At 41.0% G+C, this 20,910-nt stretch overlaps 1 protein-coding gene across 1 annotated transcript in view; it reads right to left on the bottom strand.

The window, feature by feature from the left end:
• Positions 1 to 19,506, bottom strand: part of CRTAM (cytotoxic and regulatory T cell molecule) — a 33,865-nt gene extending 14,359 nt beyond the window's left edge. Inside the window, exons 1-5 of the mRNA XM_002822602.4 lie at positions 19,414 to 19,506; positions 7,715 to 7,861; positions 6,050 to 6,202; positions 3,812 to 3,955; positions 2,020 to 2,181 (exon numbers count right to left, since the gene is read on the bottom strand). Coding sequence (XP_002822648.1) covers positions 2,020 to 2,181; positions 3,812 to 3,955; positions 6,050 to 6,202; positions 7,715 to 7,861; positions 19,414 to 19,459 — 652 coding nt within the window. The 5' untranslated portion in view covers positions 19,460 to 19,506. The remainder of the gene's footprint in view (positions 1 to 2,019; positions 2,182 to 3,811; positions 3,956 to 6,049; positions 6,203 to 7,714; positions 7,862 to 19,413) is intronic.
• Positions 19,507 to 20,910: the final 1,404 nt, after the last annotated feature.

Below are 20,910 nucleotides of genomic sequence, written 5' to 3'. Positions count from 1 at the left end.
CTTTCTTGAAGCATCACACTGTGGCTTTTTTCAGAGGAAGGCACTTCTTTCCTCAGGACCATCCTAGTCCTGGTGCTGGCATGACCCTCACTTTCCCCAGGTCCTTCCATGCAGAGCATAGAAATGAAAGGGGTCAGAACCCTTATGTGTAAATGTGTTTTAAAGCATCCTCAGCTAGTAATATTTTTTACCTAACTGGGTGAACAAAATGTTTGTAACATCTATATGTCAATATAGTAGCAGCTAGCCAAATGGAAAAAACAATGAACTAATGGAAGTTATCAACAGCTGATGCTGGTGTTTCTCTTTGAATACTATTTGGAGATCTGGCAATGAGTACACCAAATAGATAGATCACAAATAAAAATTAAGTCTTAGCCTATTATTATTATTATTATTATTATTATGAGACAGAGTCTCGCTCTGTTGCCCAGGCTGGAGTGCAGTGGCGTGATCTCAGCTTACTGTAAACTCTGCCTCCCGGGTTCAAGCGATTCTTGTGCCTCAGCCTCCCGAGTAGCTGGGATTACAGGCATCCACAATCATGCCCGGCTGATTTTTTATTTTTAGTAGAGATGGGGTTTCGCCATGTTGGCCAGACTGGTCTCGAACTCCTGACCTCTGGTGATCCACCCGCCTCGGCCTCCCAAAGTGCTGGGATTACAGGCGTGAGCCATCAGGCCTGACTTTACCCTATTATTAAAAACATCTTTAGCTATAATTCTGAGTCATGTAGAGCTATAGCCATAAAGGAGGAGAACTGCCATTTCCTCCTTCATAGTAATTTTTGTAGATGGCTTGAACAATTGCTGAAAATTAAGAATGCATTTTTTTTCAGCATTGTTGGTTCTCCTATTGAAGAACCTGAATGTATTTAGGAAGCTTTTAGGTACAGCCTCATCCCCCACATGCCCTCTGCTTCAGTTCTACTGCTGGAGGTGGAGGCGTGGGGTGGGGATGACTCACAGAGGGGCGGGGGTGGTTGTGTAAGGTTACTGTACAGCTCGGTCTGTAGGTCCATGAGTCTTACAGTGCAGCTTCTGCAATGACTACTTTTGGTTTGGTGAGAAAGTGACCCATGGAAAGTTTGTGGTAGTCAGAGGGGGCCTGTTAACCGCAGCCACAGCCCCCATAGGGCATCATGGCAGCTTTCCCACAGTGAGGTTCTCCTAAGCAAGCTTGCCTTTCAGCATCAGCGATTTCATTTGATAAAAGAGCTTTTTCAATAAACACATGGTCATCCAACAGTTTCCTCTTTCACTGATGTGAGTAATTCCTTATACTTCAGGATTTGATTACACAGAGAAGTACCTTGTAAGACAGTGAAACCCAGAGTCCTACTAATTGCAGACTTCTTACAGGACTCATGCATCTTAAAGGATACCTCTTGGCTCAAAGAGTTGTGTACAGTTTTAAAATTATTTCTTGGACTTTTGGGGAAAGAATCATAGAATAGAGGTTCTGAGAATGGAGGCAACTCCTCTTCACATTTAATATTGGATGTTTAAAATGGTGTTCAACTCAGAATATTAACATGGTTAAACTAAAATCTTCAAAGCAATTACAACAATAAAATAAATCTAAACAGGAATTATGTCTTCATGTAACTGTGTGTTTCATATTAACATAAAATGATATTGACAATTTAGGTTTATTTCAGCTAATATTATCTCCTTCTGGGTCAAGTACGAAGATGCAGTATGATTCATATGATTGCTCCAAAAACACGACTGCAATAAAACTATTTAAAGTCATTATCAAAAAGCAAGCATGACACTATTCGCATATGGTGCTGTGCTAGGCTTTCTGCTCAACCGGGGTTCTTTTGAACATTGGAATAGTTGAAATTCCGTCACTCACCTGGAGAAATTTCAATCAGTACAGGAATTTGCTATTAGGAAAGCTCTGTTGGCAGTAATCTTACTCTGAAGGACTTTGCCCACTGCATTTAATTTTCTTTGATAGTGTGATATTAAAGTAAATCAAAAATTATTCAAGAGAATCATTAGTTCTTCTTACCCAAATCTTCAAACCGGAAGGGTGCTACTAGTGTTCTCCCTTGTAGGCCTCTGTGTCGGATAATGCAGTCCACCGTTGAACTTTTGCCGTAAGTGTGGATTATGAGAGTGCTGGTAGTATTACATTTCTTCCCATCAGTTTCAAATTCATGGTGGGTTCCACCTATGTAGCAATTTAAAGAGGTTATGGCTATTTAATGCTATTGGATGAGGTTGGTTCTGTTAGAGGCCAATGGCCTTGACTTCATGGCAAACATTAGATTTCTAACCTCATTCTAACCTCAGCCAGTTCCCTTGTATAGGCTTGGTTCTGGTCACAAAGGCAAACAGATGAATGAGAGTAGATGATGGTTTTCTACAAACTTTTCACTACTGGAAAAAAAAATTCAAAGCTTAAGAAGGACAGCTTGATGTTGTTGTGAAACACAAAGATCCAAGACCTTATTCTGGTTATATGAATAAGGCGAATTAAAGAGAAGTCTTATAATGAAGTAGAATTGGCACTGCCCTGGGAATCAGATCTGGGTTTAGGTCTTTTCTCTCTAGAACTCCATTTGGCCCTCAGTGTTCTCAACTGTAAAGGGTCCTTTGCAACTCTAAGAATGTTGATTACAGGCTGGGCGCAGTGGCTCACGCCTGTAATCCCAGCACTTTGGGAGGCCGAGGCAGTTGGAACACATAGGGTCAGGGGTTCGAGACCAGCCTGGCCAACATGGTGAAACCCTGTCTCTACTAAAAATACAAAAATTAGCTGGATGTTGTGGCATGCACCTGTAATCCCAGCTACTCCAGAAGCTGAGGTAGAAGAATCGTTTCAACCCAGGAGGCAAAGGTTGCAGTGAGCCAAGATCGCGCCACTGCACTCCAGCCTGGGAGACAGAGTGAGACTCCATCTCAAAAAAAAAAAAACAAAACAGATTGTTGATTACATAGATATCAAAGGTAATGTCTGTTGAAATGTAAGCAAACTATGAACAGTACCCAGGCACCATAATTAATGAGTTATTCTGTTTCAAAGACTCAACCTTTAGGTGCTTTGTTACAAGAATATTTTTAATCTGTTCTTGTGGGTATGACACAATATAGTACTATACAATATAGGGAAGATCATATCTGTTCCAATTATATGTATTATGTTAAATATATTTTCGATTTTATATCTGGGAAAAAGTTTATGCTCAGAGATATTATACTTCTTTTTTTTTTCTTTTGATGGAATTTTGCCCCTGTTGCCGAGGCTGGAGTGCAATGGCGTGATTTTTGGCTCACACCGCAACCTCCACCTCCTGGGTTCAAGCGATTCTCCTGCCTTAGCCTCCTGAGTACAGGCATGCGCCACCACACCCAGCTAATTTTGTATTTTTAGTAGAGACGAGGTTTCTCCATGTTGGTCAGGCTGGTCTCGAACTCCTGACCTCAGATGATCCACCCACCTTGGCCTCCCAAAGTGCTGGGAGTACAGGCGTGAGCCATTGCGCCTCGCCTGAGATATTATACTTCTGTATTATACTTATTTTAGAAAATTTTGTGAAATTTTAAGAAGTCATTATAGTTCACTTTAGATTTTTACCTGTTTTAAACAAAAACATTTTCAATATCTATGATTAGCCTTTCAAGATTAAGGCATACTATTGATTGGTTGTTAAGAATAACTTGTCTGGAAAAAGAGCTAATGAAATATTAAATGATGTCTTCTGGCATTTTCTGCCACTAGAGGGTGCCAAAACATTTAAAAATCCCCTGGAAATTTGAGTAGGAAGGAAGACAAAGAAGAGAACCATTTCTCCCCTTACCGGAGACTTCCATGCCATTCCCAAGTAGCCAGGTTATCTGCGGAGGGGGCTTGCTTCTCATGGTGGAGCACATGAGTACAACATGTTCTTCTCCATTTTGCTTTCTGATAACTGAAGCTTCCAGGATTGGCTTGAAAGGAGTTGCTAGAACAAAATGGATTTTTCTGTGTTTAATTAGATATGAGTTTGCATATCTCAACAAATCATGGAGCCTAATAATCTGTAGGTGATTGTTGTAGGGTATACTCTAATTAATGGGCTTTTTTTTTTTTTTAGACTTAGTCTCCGTCGCCCAGGCTGGAGTGCAGTGGCACGATTTCGCCTCACTGCAACCGCCACCTCCCAGGTTCACGCAATTCTCCTGCCTCAGCCTCCTGAGTAGCTGGGATTACAGGCACCTACCACCACACCCAGCGAATTTTTGTATTTTTAGTAGAGATGGGATTTCTCTGTGGTCAAGCTGGTCTCGAACTCCAGACCTCAATTGATCCGCCCACCTCCACCTCCCAAAGTGCTGGGATTACAAGTGTGAGCCACCGCGCCCGGCCCATATTTTTTAACTTAATCTCTTCCAGAATACAGTCATGTTAAAGGGCTTTTATGTGCTTGCAAAGCTACTTTGGCTGAAGCCAGAATGTGTATTACTTAGTGTGTTGTTAGTCTCTGAAAATTCCCAAACAAGCAATGTAGCAACAATTCTTAAAATGTGATATATGAGGCTGGGCGAGGTGGCTCATGCCTGTAATCCCAGCACTTTGGGAGGCCAAGGCAGGCGGATCACGAGGTCAGGAGATCGAGACCATCCTGGCCAACCAACATGGTAAAACCCCATCTCTACTAAAAATACAAAAATTAGCTGGGCATAGTGGTGCACGCCTGTAGTCCCAGCTACTCGGGAGGCTGAGGCAGGAGAATCGCTTGAACCCAGGATAGGGAGGTTGCATGCAGTGAGCCGAGTTTGCACCACTGCACTCCAGCCCAGGCAACAGAGCAAGACTCTGTCAAAAAAAAAAAAAAAGGTGCATTTATCTTATAAAGGGCAAGTTCGCCCTTTTTCTTTATACTTCTGTCTTGGAAATACTTTTTAGTTAGGCTTGCTTCTTCCTCTTTCCCATTCTACTTCTGCTTCAGTCCAGAACTGAGCTCTTCCCCATTTACTTAACTCACCCATCTGCCATCAAGACCTTGTAAAGGCACTTCTTAGCTCCAAATATACATTAGATGTGTTACTTGTGGGCAATACGAAGAAGAAAAAGGTATGATTCAAGGAGCTAATAGTCTGGTGTGGCTTCAGCCCCTAAACTGCTAATGAAAAGATTATGTGTTGATAGCAATGACAGAGTATACATGGGGTGTTATGAGAGCCCAGAAGGGCACACAAGCAGCCCAGCCAGGATGTGTGCTCTCTTACGAGAAGACAACGCTGAGCTGAGACACAATGGTTCTCAAACCCCCCCGAGAGCCACTCCTTCTCAGCTACTTTCCCATCATGCCTTTACCGTATGGCAGGCACCACACTGCAGTAATTCAACAGAAGTCTAAGACATTCATTTGTGTGATATGTGAGATGATGTTACTTAGAGATCAATAAAAAGCAATGTTTTTAATCGATCTGTTCTGCCACAAAAAACAAAACAAGTAAGGATAGACATACTGGACACAGTTGACCATCTGTAGAACTGAGTAAGTCCTAGGCAATTAGGAGGCTGTCACTTCCTATCTGCACCTCCCAATCCTGCTCTCCTACAGAAAAGAGGAATTGTTTGGCAGAGAGGATTTGAGCAGATCAAGCAGTGCAGCTACATCCGAATTCATTCTATCTTAGGATTTGCTGTCATGAGGTTCCACTTCATTTGCATACATGTTTTGCTTCCTGAGCTGGTGCGCAAACTCCTTATGGGCAGAGATTGTGCCTAATTCATATCTGATTCCCGAGAACCTCACATGGTGCCTGGCGCATAGTCGCAGCTCATCAAATCTTAATTTTTCTTTTCTTTTAGTTCCCTGGAGAGAAAATTTAGTTGCTGTCAAAGACAAATTTCACAAGTTCACAGTTCAATCTAGGGCTTGCTTCTCAAAATGCTCTCTTCTGTTTCCTTTCAATAAAAGATGGCAGAGGTGTCCCAGGCAATGCCTTGCTCTAGGCAACATTTTTAAACTAAAAGGTTCAGTTTAAAAACGACATATCGTGTTCCTATCCATATTGCTCCCCTACTGGGTTCACTTGCAGGTACCTACCCAGCACAATCACTTTCACTTCCTTTGTGCTCACAGAGTCGCTGTAATGTAAGCACTTGTACACGCCTTCATCTTGCAGGGTTACGTTAGGCACACTGATGGAGAGCTGATTGGCCGAGTGATGAAGAAGCTGGTATTTGGAATTTTTAAAAGCTGTACAAGAGGGAAATAGAGCTGTTATGAGGAAACGTATCCGATGAATCCTTGGCCTCTACCCGCTAGATGCCAGAAGCACTGTCCCGCTTTCTACATTTGGCACAATCAAAACTATCTCCAGACATTGTCCTATGTCCACTGGAAGGCAAGATCATTCTAGGTGGGTAACCACTGAGCTAGATCAAGCCATTCTGCTGCAGAAATCCGAGAGTGTCCCTCTTTTCCCAGTTTACCAAAACCAGAAACAAAACAGCAAAAAGCATTAAGTAACAGAATTATCTGTATTTAAAATTTTTTTCTCTCAGAACTTTTAACAATTAGTATTTACTTCTAGTTGATTTAGCTTGAAATAATATATTTCTTTATGTTAACACATCAGTATCTAATAATGCTTTCAAAGCATAACACTTTTTTTTTTTTTTTTTTTTTTTTTTACAGACAGAGTCTTGCTCTGTTGTCCAGGCTGGAGTGCAGTGGCACTAACTCGGCTCACTGCAACTGTCATCTCCCGGATTCAAGTGATTCTCCTGCCTCAGCCTCCCCCAGTAGCTGGGATTACAGGAGTGCTCCACCACGCCCAGCTAATTTTTTTGTATTTTTAGTAGAGACAGGGTTTCATAATGTTGGCCAGGCTGGTCTTGAACTCCTGACCTCAAAATGATCTGCCCACCTCAGTCTCCCAAAGTGCTGGGATTACAGGCATGAGCCACCACCATGCCCAGCCAGCATGATATGTTTTAAGCCAGCCAGCATGATATGTTTTAAGAGGCTCTGCTTTATAAATAAGACTGAAATGTGTTTTAGACTTTTCCAAGTATTTGGCAGTTAGCAATATTAAATGGAGACATAAAATGACCTAGGGTTTAGTAAAACCCTGCCTAACATCAAAGAGATGAACCCAAGAGATTTTTAAGAGTCTTTTTCCATCTCAGACATCTTGTACTTTCTTCATGTGTGTTTGTGAAAAGAGAAATGACTCCCCTTATTTCCAAATTAATACATCCTGTCTATTTCTATTGCTTAAAAATCTTGATTTTATGTTAAGACCAACAGGAGAAGACGAGCTATCTGGAAAGGAGCTTCATAATGTGCCTTTGGATTGCTCAGATGGAAAACAAAGCAGCTGGCTTCCTATGTGGGGTGGTGGTTGCATGAGGACCAGGCTCCCAGTCAGTTGGCTGCCTGTCTGTCATTGTGCTGTGGTTGTGTGATAGTTACTGAGAATGAAAAAGTGGTGTGAGTCGGGGGTGGGGACATGGAAATGTGCTTTGTAATTTGAACCCCCTTTAACAACCATTCTGGTGGGGTTTCCATTTCACAGTTCCTGCCCCCAGCAAGCCACTGCGTGTAAAATAACAGGCTTTGGAGGTGTGATTCACGTGTAACAGTAGGTGGGCTGAGCCCACCCCTTGGGTGACTCATTCAGGCTTTCTGTCCCACCAACCTGTCCTGCTGGAAAATCCCTCAGGTTAAGGTCTGGTGGCATTTTTCTTTCTTTCTTTCACTTACCAGGATACTCATTTAAAAAAATGGTGAACCCTGAGGGGGTCAGCCACTGAAGGGAGGAGGTCTTCCTCAGAGAAGTGACACACTTTAGAGTGAGCGTCTGGCCTTCCTCCACGGTGATGGTTTCCGTGTGGTTAGTCAGAGAGGCCTCTGTGGAGGAAGAGAAATGGGGATGATCAGGCCGGGGGCCCACACTGTCTCAGGGATTTTGTCTCATTCATTCATTCAATCATGTATTATCTATTTCTTCTAGAAACCAAAAAATAAGCAAGTACAAACAAAATGGGAGGGGAGAGGCAAGAACTGAGAGTAGGAGCAGTAATGATGTCTCTTGAAGAAGGGGACCCGGGAACCAGGTCTGAAGGAAGGGGTTGGATTTTGACAGAAGACACGGAAGGTCAAACTACAGTTCAACAGGTGTTGGGTGCTTGCTCTGCCATATGCCAGGAACTGTGCCAGGCCATTTACCTGTATTGAATTTAATTTTTTTTTTTTTTTTAAGACAAAGTCTCACTCTGTTGCCCAGGCTGAAGTCCAGTGGTGCAATCTCGGCTCACTATATCCTCCGCCTCCTGGGTTCAAGCGATTCTTGTGCCTCAGCCTCCCGAGTAGCTGGGATTACAGAAACGTACCACTATGCCTGGCTAGTTTTTGTGTTTTTAGTAGAGACCAGGTTTTACCATGTTGGCCAGGCTGTTCTTGAACTCCTGACCTCAAGTGATCTGCCCACCTCGGCCTCCCAAAGTGCTGGGATTACAGGTGTGAGCCACCGCACCCAACTGGAATTTAATTTTCAAACTAACCCTAGAAAGGAAGAATTGTGCTCACTTTACAGACGAAGGAATAGAGGCTCAAGGTAACAGAGGTCATTGAGCTGGGATCTGCACCCAGGGCTGTGGATGGCAAAGGCTGTGCTTATGTAACTACATCAGCCTATCTATGCCACAAGGCCCCAGAAAATGCAACCTTTCTGGCCTCAGCTTATAAAAGAGCATCTAGTACCTTCAAGTTGTGTGTCTAGGATTCTAAGAAAGAATGTTATAATCGTGGTGCTCTGGTGAACTGCGGAGTTGCCCTTCAGGGCAAGTGGCTAAGCCCCACCTGTCCGAGAGTTTCTACACCAGAGGGAGGATGTTCTAAGATTTCATTCAATTCAGTATTCCATAGCCGAGCTTTCTCCAGACAAACACAAGTCTAATTTCTCCAAATCACAACCCCCGGAGAATGATGAACAATTGGTTCTAAGTAGCTGCACATTTATCTCCCCAAAAAAAGAAATTGATGAAAAATAAACTGGCATTCCTGCTGATTTGGCATGCTTATTGCCATTCATTATTCCTTCATATTATAAATTAAATTATTTTTCCTGAGGAAAAGGCAATTCTTATCAATGAAGGTATAAAACACTTTTATAAACAGAAGAATACCATGGGGTTATAAATTACGAATAGCAAATGTAACAAGTTTTACTGCATCATCTTAAACCTTAACAACAACAACAAAAAAGAAACCAAGAGAGTATATTTTCTTGTGATAAATTTCAAGTATTAGGAATAATGCTTTGGAGATCTCTGGGAATTAATTGGTGTCTACTTTTTTGTTTGTTCCATTCCTAGGTCATTAATTTGAATCTAGCCTCTAGCAGAAATAACCCAGAATTATTCTATTGTATTCATGTAAGCTTTCACAGGAAACTGTTTGCTGGAGTTCTAATGGAAAAACACCCATATCATCCACCAATACCATAATGAACAACAAGGAGGTAATAAAAAGAGATCTGTGCTTTCCAAAAAAAGCACTGGGGCTTAAGGCCAGAATTCTGCTTAGGTTTGGCCATTTGGAAACATTCTCCTCTGTGACATCAATCCATAATTGAATAATAAGGATGATATTAGTAGAGAATGACAATAGAATTTCTTCTAACGGATTTTTGCTAATAATAAAGATTTAAGAAGCCATTGAGTCCCTATTTTGTGTTCTCATGACATTCATATTAAGAAGGTAGGAAAGCCAGTGGTCCCCCACCTTGGCAGTACGTTAGACTCACTCAGGGAGTTTGTGTCCTGGCCTCATTCACTACTAATTAACTTGGAATTCTTGGTGGGGCCCACGCATCAGTTCTCCTGACCCCAGGCCTGAGTGTTCAGAGCATCCTGTTCCCAAAGCCCACAGTTGCAGTGTAATGAATAAAATTCCAGATCCCTGTGGCTGCTCCTCAGATACTTGGGACCAACTCTCTGCTGCTGCAAAAACCACATGGAACAGGAAGATGAGTATCAATCTCACTTTCAAAGACTTCCAGAAGACATTCTCCAATACGACTGTGTCCAAGCCCTTATGCCCTTAGTCAGACTGGGTCTTCCGAAGATAAATGTCTTTTCCATAGCATAAGGTCAAATAATTAGAGAAGCTATGCCTCTAGTTTCATTATCATTTCTTCACAACTTGCCAACAGCCACATGTGAATATACTGTAGTTTGTCAATATTCCTCCAAAAATATGCCTCTTTGCATGAGACAGGGGACTCGTGTCATCAGAGCTGGCGAGAGCATAGGGGGACATTCACTTGCATCACCACCCACCCTCTGGACTTCCTTGTTCTATTAAGCCCAGGGTTTCACTCTTGAGCTGTAACATCTCACTAGGCTCCTGTTGAGGCAGTCACCCAAAACACCCAGATCTTCTTCAGAGAATTTGTGTCACATCACGTCTCCCTATCCTGTGTTGATGATGCATTTCATTTTGGAACCAAAGTTCAGATTTCATATTCTCCCTACATCAGTCTTATTTGGTAAGTTTGAAGTGAGGGTTCAAGCTTTACGAGAACATTCTGGCTCTTGATTGTCTTATCTGTCAATAGACCCCTAGGCTTTGTACCATCTGAACCTGTTGCACAGAGGAGCTGTTTATAATCATCTCTGTGTCCCTAACCTGGGTGATATATGATGCAATGGTAACACACATGCACATGAGCCAAATTGACTGGGTTGGAATCCTGGCTCCTCCACTACTGACAGCACAAACTTGGGCAATTTATGTGTGTGAGTTTCCTTACCATAAAAACAGGAAAAACAATAGTATTCATCTCACAGAGTCACTGAGACAATTAAAAAATATACGTAAAGAACCTAATATAGTACTTAGTCCATAGTAAGCATGACATTCTGCTTTTACTTGGTATGTAGTGCTTAATAATTATTTGAAGAACTGAACTGACTCTTGCTTTACAAAGAAAAGTGGAAAGAGTCAGTGTCAAAAGACAAAGCCTTGTAGCTCTGCAGCTCTTCACTAGGGATCTCCTTCCCCAATGTTACAGGACTGTTTATTATTAAACATTCTAAGGTCCTAGTAGACATTAAGGAAGAAGCAGTTCCAGTCACAGTAAATCTAAATTGGAACAGTTCAGGAGGATTAAAGATTTTGAGGAGCAAATGGTGAGAATGAGTTCTTTTCATTTTGGACCTTAGATTCCAACCAAGGGTGTAGTTAATCATACCACTCAGTTCATAGCACACAATCATTATTTGATGAAAAGACAGAGGGAGACAGACAGACAGACAGACAGAGGTGTTAGAACTCTGTGAAATAATAAAATTTATAGCTAAGTGCGGTGGCTCATGCCTGTATTCCAGTACTTTGGGAGGCCAAAGTGAGCAGATCACCTGAGGTCAGGAGTTCGAGAAGATCCTGACCAACATGGTGAAACCCTGTCTCTACTAAAAATACAAAATTAGCCTGGTGTGGTGGTGGGCACCTCTAATCCCAGCTACTCAGGAGGCTGGGGCAGGAGAATCACTTGAACCCGGGAGGAGGAGGTTGCAGTGAGCCGAGTTCGTGCTGTTGCACTCCAGCCTGGGCAACAGAGCAAGACTCCATCTCGAAATTAAATTAAATTAAATTAAATAATAACATGTTTTCCCACTTCTCTCCTCTCTTCATCACATAAATTGTTTGCTATTGAAACACTAACTTATTTGCATATGTGTTTGTCAATGTCATCCCCAAGTCACATCTACTTGCTTTTAGATCCTGCATACTTGGCCTGCCCTACATCGCTGTGAATGGAGTGGGTACCCGGTATCTCCACTTGGGTACCAGGTTCCATCCCATTTATTTACGCAAGGAATTCCCTTCTGTGTTGCTCCGTCTCTCAAAAGATGATTTGGTGCAAAAATAATTCTACCATCATTGTTTTTTTTCTCTTTAACTGTATCATTCTCTGGCTGGATGTGGTGGCTCACACCTGTAATCCTAGCACCTTGGGAGGCCAAGGCGGGAGGATCACTTGAGGCCAGGAGTTTGAAATCAGCCTGGGAAACATAATAAGACTTTGTCTCTACAAAAAATTAAGAAAAAAAAAACTGTCATTCTCATCAGCACACAAATATATACTATTTCTCCCATATTAAAATACATAAACAAAACGATGTCAGATTTCCTTCCAGCTACTATCCTATACTACCCTATTCTACCCTATGTCCCTCTTTTTTTTTTTTTTTTGAGACAGATTCTCGTTCTGTCACCCAGGCTGCAGTGCAGTGGCATGATCTCAGCTCACTGCAACCTCCACCTCCCAGGTTCAAGCAATTCTCCTACCTCAGCCTCCCGAGTACCTGGGATTACAGGCACCCGCCAGCACATCTGACTAATTTTTGTATTTTTAGTACAGAGATGGAGTTTTACCATGTTGTCCTGGTCTTGAACTCCTGACCTAAATTGATCCACCCACCTCTGCCTCCCAAAGTATTGGGATTACAGGCTTGAGCCACCGTGCCCTGCCTTCCCTCTTTTACTGAAACATTTTCCTAAAGAACTATCTATATTTGTTTATCCCACTCTTTGTTTTCTGACCAGGTTTTCAACTCCACTACTTTGTTGAAATCACTCTTTGTCAAGGTTGCCAAAGACCTTCACATTGCTCAAACCAATGCTCCATTCTCAGACCACATCTTATTCAACCCATGGTGTGCCTTCGCCATAAATGATCACTCTCTGCTCCTTAAATCAGTGTCTTTACTTGATTCCCTAGATGTCAGTCTCTCCTTGACTCCCCTCCTAACTCACTGGCAGCTGCTGCTCCTCAGCTCTATTTCCAGGTTCTCCTCATCAATCTGCCCTTCACACAACAGAGGTCAGATCCTGGATAGACTCTCTCTATACTCACGCCATAGGTCATCTCATCTGGCCTCATCACTTTTCTGATGATCAGTTAGAAGTCTGAAAGCCTAACAAGTACAACACAAACTCTTGATTCTCTTCTCCCAAATGTGTTATTTTAGATTTCACCATCAGCAAATAGCCCAGTTACTCAGGCCCAAAACCAATAACTCTGTAAAGAAGGTGTTGTTGTTCCCATTTCACAGATGAGGACATCAAAGCTCAGAGGTTAAGCAGTTTTTGAGCCAAGATTTGAATCTAGAACTGTCTAACTTCCATAGCATTGTGATGCTTACTGTTTTACTCACTAGTTCTTGTGCACTGTCTTGATTCCTACAAATAGACTGAAGTTTCTAGAGGACAATGACTATGTTTTATATTTCTCTAAAATTCATTCCTTACAGAAACTATTACAATGTGAGCTTGAAAAGTACTGGCTTAATGCTAGTTTTCATGATGGCACTATAATGTAGGTGATTGACAGATGCTTTGTTCTCCTGTTGTTAATAAAAATACTGAGAAACAGGAAGAAAGCTACTGGAAGAAAGTTACACATTGAATCAATGATAGAATAAAGACTAGTGTTAAGAAACATGCCCTAATTTCATCCTTGGGGACTAGACATTGATAGAAGTTTTGCCAATGTTCTTACCTTTGGTAAAATGATGGTCTAAACAGAAAGCCTGCATTGGGTAAGATGGGAGTGGTGAGATTTATCTGCAGCCTGCTTAGGAATAAATGTCTCCCATTTTAAGATTGTATGTATCATTTTTCTCTCTCTTAGGATGCATGCTTATGAATTAACTAGTATAATTTAACCCTTACAACATTTTAAAAATTGTGATGAAATATAGTTTGGCTTTTTATTATACGCTAAAGTACTGTATGTCTTAAGATTAATGTTTGCACTTGTTGAGAATCCAGTATCAGGCTGCTAACCAGACTGACCACACTATAGATGCCTGAGTTTCATATGGAAAGGGCTGTGTTTGAGGCATAGAATATTAGTTGTTTCCTTTACTCTTTGCACCAAGCCTTGCTTTTGGCTTTATAGGTCTGCTTATCTTGCAGTATTATCATGTAGACCCCATGTTTGATTTAGAAACAGGAAATCACTGTAGAAGGGAAGAATAGCCCCAGTGAGAAGCCACAGACCCACCCAGCTTTGCTTAGACTGTAGTGCTTAAAAATATGTTTCAATGTCTGTAGTTTTGTTAAAAGTGGAAGAGCAGGATGCTGTGCCTAAGTTTTGGTGGCACATTTTCCAAGGACAAGTTCCCCAAGGTCTTCTCATTGCCATTGGAAACTAAATTAGAACTTCTTTTGACTTTTCTTTCACCTAAGTTTGGAGTCAGACTTTCACCTTTGTTGTCAGAGGGATGGGGTGTGAGATATCTTCTTTGCTTACCACTTCCTCCTCTGTAGGCTCTAGAGACATGTACATCCCCATTCACCTTTAAGCTTTCTTATTAGACCCCGAGTGCCATACACCTACTTCCTAGTCCTATCTGAGCTTCAGAGTTCTTATCTGCAAATTAGCCCTGCATGGTTCCCCACACGCTGAGCATATAGAGATTGACAATGAATGACTGTGGTGTTTCTCCTGTGAGGTCACCACTTCCTACTGATAGGTCATGTTTACGGAATGGATTATTGACTTCTGGGCTTTGTCATTATCTCCGTGACTGAATTCATCCAACCATGCATGGCCATATGTTATGCGATTGCTAGCCGATCCTGGGGCTGTAGATTGTGACTGCTTTATATGTGGAAATGGAACCTGTGACCTTCACCATCATCACCACCCCAAATCCCATGAACTAATTGTCCTATCAGTGGATGGCTTTACACCAAAGCACATGTGATCTAATCCCAAACAAAAGGACAAGCAGCAGTAACAGCCACCTATCAAAGTACACGCAGCAGTAACAGCCACCTATCAAAGTACACGCAGCAGTAACAGCCACCTATCAAAGTACACGCAGCAGTAACAGCCACCTATCAAAGTACACATAGACAAAACCAGTGCAGTTCGTAAGATTTTTTGGTCTTTTCCAAGATTTTGGAAGTTCTCATGTGTAATATTTACCTCTACTATAGATTATCATGTAGACTGAGAAAAGAATAAAATATTCTTTCCTTTTCTTGCCTTAATAGCCTAGTTTTTACATGCAATAAATTTAAAACCAGAGCAGAGCAAGCCTGTCCTGCAAAGACCCCAAACTCTACATGTCCCATTGGAACTCGTTATCTCTACTGTCCCCATGCTCCACCCATGTCTAACACAGATATACCACCTGCCCCATTCTAGAGTTCCCTTATATTAATTAATGTCATCACCAACAACTGCACACCAGATATTTGAGAGGTGCTCTAAACTCTTCTTTCTCCAAAACATCTCTTTAATCAATTTAGTCCTCTTTTGTCACTATTATTGCTGCTTTAGTTAAGGACGCCCTGGACCATTGTAATAACTTAGTTCTAGTCTCTCTTCTCTCTAATTCATCATCATCATCTGGTTCTAGGATTACATTTTAAAAACATGAATTTGAGGCCGGGCGTGGTGGCTCACGCCTGTAATCCCGGCACTTTGGGAGGCCGAGGCGGGTGGATCACCTGAGGTCAGGAGCTCGAGACGAGCCTGGCCAGCATAGTGAAACCCCATGTCTACTAAAAATACAAAAAAATTAGTCAGGTATGGTGGCAGGCACCTGTAATCCCAGTTACTCTGGAGGCTGAGGCAGGAGAATCACTTGAACCTGGGAGGTGGAGGTTGTGGTGAGTGAGATTGTGCCATTGCACTCCAGCCAGGGCAACAAGGATGAAACTCCATCTCAACAAACAAACAAACATATAACCCATGAATTTGATTATGTCTCTTCCTTCATTCAAGTATTTGCTATGGCTTCCATTGCCTATAGGAATCAGGCCCAAATTCTAGCCGACTTGACTCCTGTGTTCTCCTCCTTTGTCATGTCCTGATACTCCTTTTCAGATAGTCCTTGTACATGGCCACTTGCTGTTTCCAGAAAGTTCCAGGCTCCAGAAGATAGTTTGTCTTTGTCTATGATATTCTCTGGGCCTGGAGTGCCTTTCTCATCTCCTTCAAGACTCAACATTAAGACTCAACTCAAGACTCAACTTAAAGACTCAACTCAAATTACACAACTTTTGTCAAAACTTCCAAAACAGGCCTTAGCCTCCCTTTTACCCATAATGTCTTTCCCCTAGTTTCCCAAAGGCTTGAGATATACTTCTATTATAGCACTTAGCACATTACTTTATAATTATTTGGTTACAGGTGTTTCTCTGTAGATAGATTACAAACTCCTCATGGAAAAGTTTGCCATCCACTTATTTTAGCATAATGTAAAATTTTAGATATTGGTTGAATTAGTGGATAAAAATGAGTAAATGGGCCGGGTTCGGTGGCTCACACCTGTAATCCCAGCACTTTGGGAGGCTGAGGCAGGCGGATCATGAGATCAGGAGATCGAGACTATCCTGGCTAACATGGTGAAAGCCTGTCTCTACTAAAAATACAAAAAATTAGCCGGGCGTGGTGGCAGGCACCTGTAGTCCCAGCTACTTGGGAGGCTGAGGCAGGAGAATGGCGTCAACCCGGGAGACAGAGCTTGCAGTGAGCCGAGATCATGCCACTGCACTCCAGCCTGGGCGACAGAGCAAGACTCTGTCTCAAAAAAAAAAAAAAAAAAAAAAAAAAGGGTAAATGTATATATTTAGGAATAAATATTATAATAGGATGCTAACTTTGCTCTTTAACTGTTATATCAAATAATAAAGACTAGGGCTAAGTTACAGCCAGAGACATACAATGCATTAATTCTCAAATCAGAGCCCTAGTTACATGACTGTCATGAGGTATTAAGCAAAAATGTGTTTTAATTCAGATCATTACAAAAAAAGATTTTTATTATTTTTAGATTGAATCAATAGAGAAAATTGCAGGTATAAAAATAAATCAGACTTGTCAGAATCAGATTATTTTTAGTACATTTTAAAGAAGCTGTCTCAACATGTCATCTAACATGTGACTTTTTCCTGGGCAAAGAAAGTATGAAAAGAACTACTCAATTTGCAATTTTCCTTTGTTTTCTGCATCCTACCCTCCACAAAACAATGAAAATAGAGGGTTCAAAATTTGTTGGATTTGACATTTTCATTGTCTACAATGTAATTTAATGGGATGAATTTTGAAAAATGCTTCATTTTTATTGTGTTTTTACCAATCCTAAGACTATTTATTCTGGGAGTGGCCTTGAAAAGAGGGCAGGCTCTGAGATTATGTGACTTTTTTTTTCCATAAATTTTTGGCAGCCATAGAAGTTACACTGTAGAAGTAGTCACAGTCATCTTCCCATAATTTAATTTGCTAAAATCAGCTGACAGTTTATAGCTTTGCCAAAACTGATGATTTGCTGCCTTTTTTGCTGACAAGAAAGCAACACGGCCAACTCCTCTCCTAATTACATCTGGGATGGGCTCGAGCAAGGTTAGGTCAGGGGTGGCAGCCACTGCTCAAATGCCATTGAGCTTAGATGCCCTCGGGTAGCCCCTTGAACGAGTTTTCAAATAGGACTTTTTAATATTGAATCCTCCAAATTGTGAAAGTCAGTGGTTTTCCAACTTTTGATCCACATTAATAAACACATTTTCTGTCACAACTAGTACACACACACACACACACACACACATATTAATTAAAAGTTTCATGAAATAAATACTTTTACTATGTTCTTTGTAGGCTGGTATTTATGTTGTCATAGTCTAGCTTTAAAACTTGGGCAGGTTACATAACTTCTTTTCTCATCTTTAAATTGGGGATATTAGTACCTACCTCAGTACTTCTGCTATGATTAAGTGTAATTAACATAGAGTACTCAGCACTGTGCATGAAACAGTATTTTTCCTCTCCATATAAACAATATTTAAGTAATTTAGGTTTACCTTGAAACATAATTTTTGCTATTTATTTAAAAAATGTATTTTTATGAGTGATTTTTTATGAGGCAATAACTCAAAGCCTGAAAAAGTTAAGGTTAGTGAAAGGCTTTAAACTCTGGAAAAATTGAAATCATCCTAATTTTAGCTGTCCAAATGTACTCTTTCTGAATGTATTAGCTATTCTTTAAGCCACTTATTGAAGAAACTAATATTATTCATTACCAAAATTGAATCCTTATTAAGTGCCTCAGGGTACAGGGACCAAAAAAAGAAGGCATTAATTGAAGTATATAAAACAGGGAATTGAAGTACTATGTAAAATAGGAAATTGAGTTTTTTAAAGTAGCGTCCTTCAGATGCCATTCTAGATTAAATGTAGATTTAGAAGGATAGGTGCATTTCATGAAACAGAACTACAGATTCAATATTTGGAAACAAACGCACAAAAAGCAAAATTTTTGAGTGGATTTATGAGGGATGTCCTTTGCACGAATCTGATACAATTGTAATCAGAGACTAAGGGACAACAAGAGCCACTTCCTACACCCCTGCCCCCACTTTTGGGTAGAAAATAATTTGACCTGTTCCAAAAAGGTAACTGTTTCTATCCTTAATTTTCATAATGCTACATTAGGATTAAGCACTAAAATCCAAATTTGAAAATTATAGTAAAATGTAAAGTATAACTTACTCTTTAAAAATAAACACGAAGTTTTCATTGGTCTTATTATTACCTCTGAGCTAAATAAGTGTTGCACAGTGCTTTATCATTTTCAAAGTGCTTTCACATTTGAAATTTGATCCTTCTAACAATCCAGGGAGTTTGCTGAATCAAACGTTTCTATAATTTTCATTTTAAGATGCAGAAACTGAGTTTCAAAGAGAGTAAATCATTTGGCTAAGATTTATACAGCAAGGAAATTTTAAAATTCAATACGGAGGCCAGGCGCGGTGGCTCACACCTGTAATCCCAGCACTTTGGGAGGCTGAGGTGGGCAGATCACAAGGTCAGGAGATTGAGACCATCCTGGCTAACACGGTGAAATCCCGTCTCTACTAAAAATATAAAAAAATTAGCCGGGCGTGGTGGTGGCGGGCGCCTGGAGTCCCAGCTACTTGGGAGGCTGAGGCAGGAGAATGGCATGAACCAGGAGGCGGAGCTTACAGTGAGCCGAGATCGCGCCAGTGCACTCCAGCCTGGGCGACAGAGCAAGAATGTGTCTCATAAATAAATAAATAAATAAATAAATAAATAAAATTCAATACGGATGCTCTTTCAACTGGTATACCCTTAAAAGATAGAGCCTAATAAGCTTGTTTCATCTTGCCATAACATAGGACCCACAGAGACACACACTGTAATGATCCTTTCTATACTCCTTAGCCATTGAACAAGAGATCAAATAAATGCAGTAACATCCCTCAGATGCATGATTTGAGCATGGCTTGGAAAGTATTAGCAGTTACCTGGGTTGTCTTCTACAGCAGCTCCTCTGTAAATGCAGTTGACTGACTGATAGGTAGATTTGGCAAAACATTAGGTCAGCTGAGCAACAACAAAAATAACTCTAAGTCCTTACCTTGTAAGGGGAACCATGCCAGCAAGCTGAGAACTCTCCACCACATATTGTGCTGTGCTGCTGTGGCACCTTTGTCAACTTCCTCTAGATTCTGAGACAAATGGAGCTGAGTAGTTTCTTTTGAAGGGGGAGAGGCAGTAGATCTGTGACCTCATGTGTATCAACTCCTCCATCTGTCTGGAAGCCCCCTCTTAGTTAGCTGCCCCCAAAACACCTCCTGGTGGAACATTTTGGGGACCACATGTATTATCTTGATGGTAGAGAGGTGTGAGTGATGTGTTGGTGACAAAAATTGTTTTACCACAAGTGGGTAGTACTGGTAAATCAACTAGTTGCAAGGTTTTTAGAGGGAGGATGGGTGGGAGAAATACTGTAAAATGTCCCTGTGTAGTGACGTCATCCTTATTTTTACTTTTCTAGTTTATTAGATAAATACAATTAGACAATTTTTGCTCAACCTTTGGAAATATTTTATTTCTAATGCTGACATCAATTTATAATTGTTGTCGGGGAGGAATTCATTCATTCATATATATATACTCATTTTTGAAATCTATGTATCTGTCCACCCACAAATCCACCCATCTTTTCATCCACCCACTCACAAATACAAATCTATTCATCCACCCATCCATCCATCCATCCTTCCATCCATCCACCCACCCATCCATCCACCCATCCATTTATCCATCCATCCACCCACTCACTCATGTATTACCTGCCCACTCATTCCCCATCCATCCATCCATCCATTCATCCACACGTCCATCCATCTCTCCAGCCAGCCAGCCAGCCAGCCAACCATCCATTTATCCATCCATCCATCCATCCATCCATCCATTTATCCACCCATCCATCCATTCACCCATCCATCTACCCATCCATCCATCCATCCATCCATCCCCTATTCATTCACCCACCCATCTATCTATACATGCATATACTCATCCATCCACCCAACCACCCATCTATCTATCCACCCACCCATTCATCCATTCACCCACTCATTCATCCATTTACCCACCCATCTATCTATACATATGTCCATCCACCCATCCATCCATCCATCCATCCATCCATCCATCCATCCATCCATCCTTCTTTCTATCCACCCATTCATCTTGTCACCTGTACAGCATCTAGTATGCACTACTTTGAGACACGCTCAAATAAAAAACATAAATTCCTTGTTTTTTAGCAGAATATAATCTAGTGGGGGAGAAAATGTACATATGAAAAATTCTGGTATTTAATTTTCATTAATTAGACAAATTGAGATAGATTTAATGTATTTTTTCCAGGGGCACACTGCAAAATATTAGTAAGTTTATGTTTAGAAAACAGAGATCAGTCTGCAATGCTTGGAAAATTGAAAGGAAACACTACTTACTGGTTCTAATTGAAATTAGTGTTAATATTCTGATAAATTTGATGAAGTTTGGGTAGGAAAAGTCTTACTCATCAAAAATGTCTTTCAAATATTTTGTTGGCTGGGCA

The sequence above is a fragment of the Pongo abelii genome, chromosome 9 (assembly GCF_028885655.2).
Source record: "Pongo abelii isolate AG06213 chromosome 9, NHGRI_mPonAbe1-v2.0_pri, whole genome shotgun sequence".
NCBI lineage: Eukaryota > Metazoa > Chordata > Mammalia > Primates > Hominidae > Pongo > Pongo abelii.
The sequence above is the reverse complement of the archived record's forward strand: the minus strand, read 5'-3'. Positions and strand labels throughout refer to the sequence as shown.